This window comes from Pygoscelis adeliae, unplaced genomic scaffold, assembly GCF_000699105.1.
Source record: "Pygoscelis adeliae isolate BGI_AS28 unplaced genomic scaffold, ASM69910v1 Scaffold13, whole genome shotgun sequence".
Classification (NCBI taxonomy): Eukaryota; Metazoa; Chordata; class Aves; order Sphenisciformes; family Spheniscidae; genus Pygoscelis; species Pygoscelis adeliae.
Genome location: NW_008824499.1, coordinates 3,045,523 through 3,047,622, shown reverse-complemented (window position 1 = coordinate 3,047,622; position 2,100 = coordinate 3,045,523). Strand labels below are relative to the sequence as shown.

General features: G+C 42.3%; 1 protein-coding gene across 1 annotated transcript in view; it reads right to left on the bottom strand.

Moving 5' to 3' along the window:
* DPP8 (dipeptidyl-peptidase 8) overlaps positions 1-2,100 on the bottom strand; it is a 27,793-nt gene that overhangs the window by 4,987 nt on the left and 20,706 nt on the right. The window contains exons 17-18 of the mRNA XM_009321456.1: positions 1,036-1,178; positions 187-298 (exon numbers count right to left, since the gene is read on the bottom strand). Coding sequence (XP_009319731.1) covers positions 187-298; positions 1,036-1,178 — 255 coding nt within the window. The remainder of the gene's footprint in view (positions 1-186; positions 299-1,035; positions 1,179-2,100) is intronic.

Here is a 2,100-nt window from a genome sequence, read left to right as displayed (position 1 = left end):
TTCTCATTTGCCTATTTTTTTTTTGTTTACTCATAAAATCTTCCTTTTAAAAAAATTTTAGGCTCAAATACTACAGTTTTACCCTAGAATTCCCAGCTGCCCAGCACAGCCATGTTACAAGTTCCAATAATGGACTCCTCAGTCAAAGACAGACACATTACCTTTACATCCCAGTTCTGGCCTTACCTGTAAGTCATATGGTTTCCCAGCTCTCACTAAAAAGCTGAGCAAAATACTAGTGTGTGCAAAGTGAACATTCTCATCCAAGAATCCATGTAGCAGCAGCAAACGGTTTGGTCTGAGAAAAGCAAGAGACAAACATTTCTAGACAGCATCCCAGAACCTGCCAGTCATTTCACAGTCCACAAACATCCCTTCAAAAATACTCAACAGAAAAAAATATTTGCATTGAAGACAGTGATTTCACTATAGTAAATTACTCTGGATGGAGATGTGTCTCAAACCTATTCTTTCCCCCTCTAAATGTTCTTCCTGCATATGCACATCATGGTCAGACCTTTCATCTGTGTATCTTCTTTATTCTCAGAAGTACTTCCTAGCTTGGACAATACAATGGCTTAACACTTGCTCAGAATCACTGCTGATTTTCAGCTCTTTGGCAAGAAAGCCCATGGTCTCAGCCTGCTCTGCAGACAGCGCTGTGCTGATACAGCCTTAGAGCATGCAGAAAGCATTCTGATCAAGTAATTTTTGTCTAGCTTAATGCAGCTCTGAAGTGCTAATCATATAATTGAAGATATGTTTGTCATTTCTTTAGACATAAAAGACAGTCTTTAATTACAGCTAGGATAAAAGGGATTACACGGAATGGCCTGTAATTATGCAAATGTTCATTCAAGTCTATTAAGTTTATTAGTGTTGGGTTTTGGTCTTTTTTTTTTTTAATTATTATTTAATACTAGCATTTGTGATTCCAGAATTCAATTGCCAAGAAGAGGGAGATAAAAATGTGTCCACAGGGCTTGAACTTTCCTGGTAGGAAAAGTAGAAGGCAAGGGCCAGAACCAAACTTACTCAGAAGGAAACTTCTCAGCTTGCATGGCCACCGAACCTAGGTAATACCCCTGCTCGTTGTGATCTGGGTGGCCCATGTAACGCTCTGTGTAACCAGTGTCGTAGAAAATCCACAGCGTGACGGGTGCTCCAGCAATGGCAACCTGCAAGTTCAACAGGGCTCTCAGCATCAGGAGGGGAATGACAACACCTGACCCCCTGATCTGGGGATGTCCCTCCCTCCCACAACTCTATCCCAGTGCAATTATAATTGCCCAAAACACATTGATAAGCTTACAATCCACAGCCTGCAGTGGAAAAAGAAAAGCAATCCTCACTCTCCCTCCCACAGTTCACACATAGCACAGCTCAGCTATGACCTACATGTATTGAAAAACAGGCAGCTGCTGAAAACAAGGAAGATCCTACAGACAAATCAGAAGCAACACTAAACATATCACCTGCAAGGCCTGCTGAGGGAAGTGGATTTTGTCCAAAACGCAGAGTGCTCTGCTTTCAGGTTGCAAAACCTTTGTTCATTTGAATGTCTAACAGAAACTGGGATCGACAGCTCCCTAGGATGCAGCAAACTACCTTGCATAGCTACCACCAGCTTGCAGAGAGGCTTGTGAAAAAAAAGACCAACGAGAAAAAAAAACAAACCACCAAAAACCCCTTTGCAAGGCAGGTATTTTAATAAAAGTAAAAATATAACAATCCTTAAGGACTTGAGACAAGTAATTATTAAACCTCCCAGGAATACTCAGGTTGGACTTAAGACAAAGCAAGAGCAGCCACAAAGAACAAAACACATCCCAAGAGCACTATCCAGCTCTTACCACATCTCTACCTCTGAGACTTGCCCAACAGCAGTCTGGCCATTTACTATAGCTGTCTAAAGTCACGTAATCAGAAGAACCTCTTTGCAGTACCTCTCCCTATCCCCAGGTTGCCCTCCTGGCTGCCTCAGAACATGCTGCTACAAAGCAGCATGGGCAACGTGATCTGGGAATAGATCAGTCTGCAAAGAAACTATTCTCTCAGGGCAGGAAAGTGGGGAGGAGGAAAAGAAGGAGGTGACTTCTG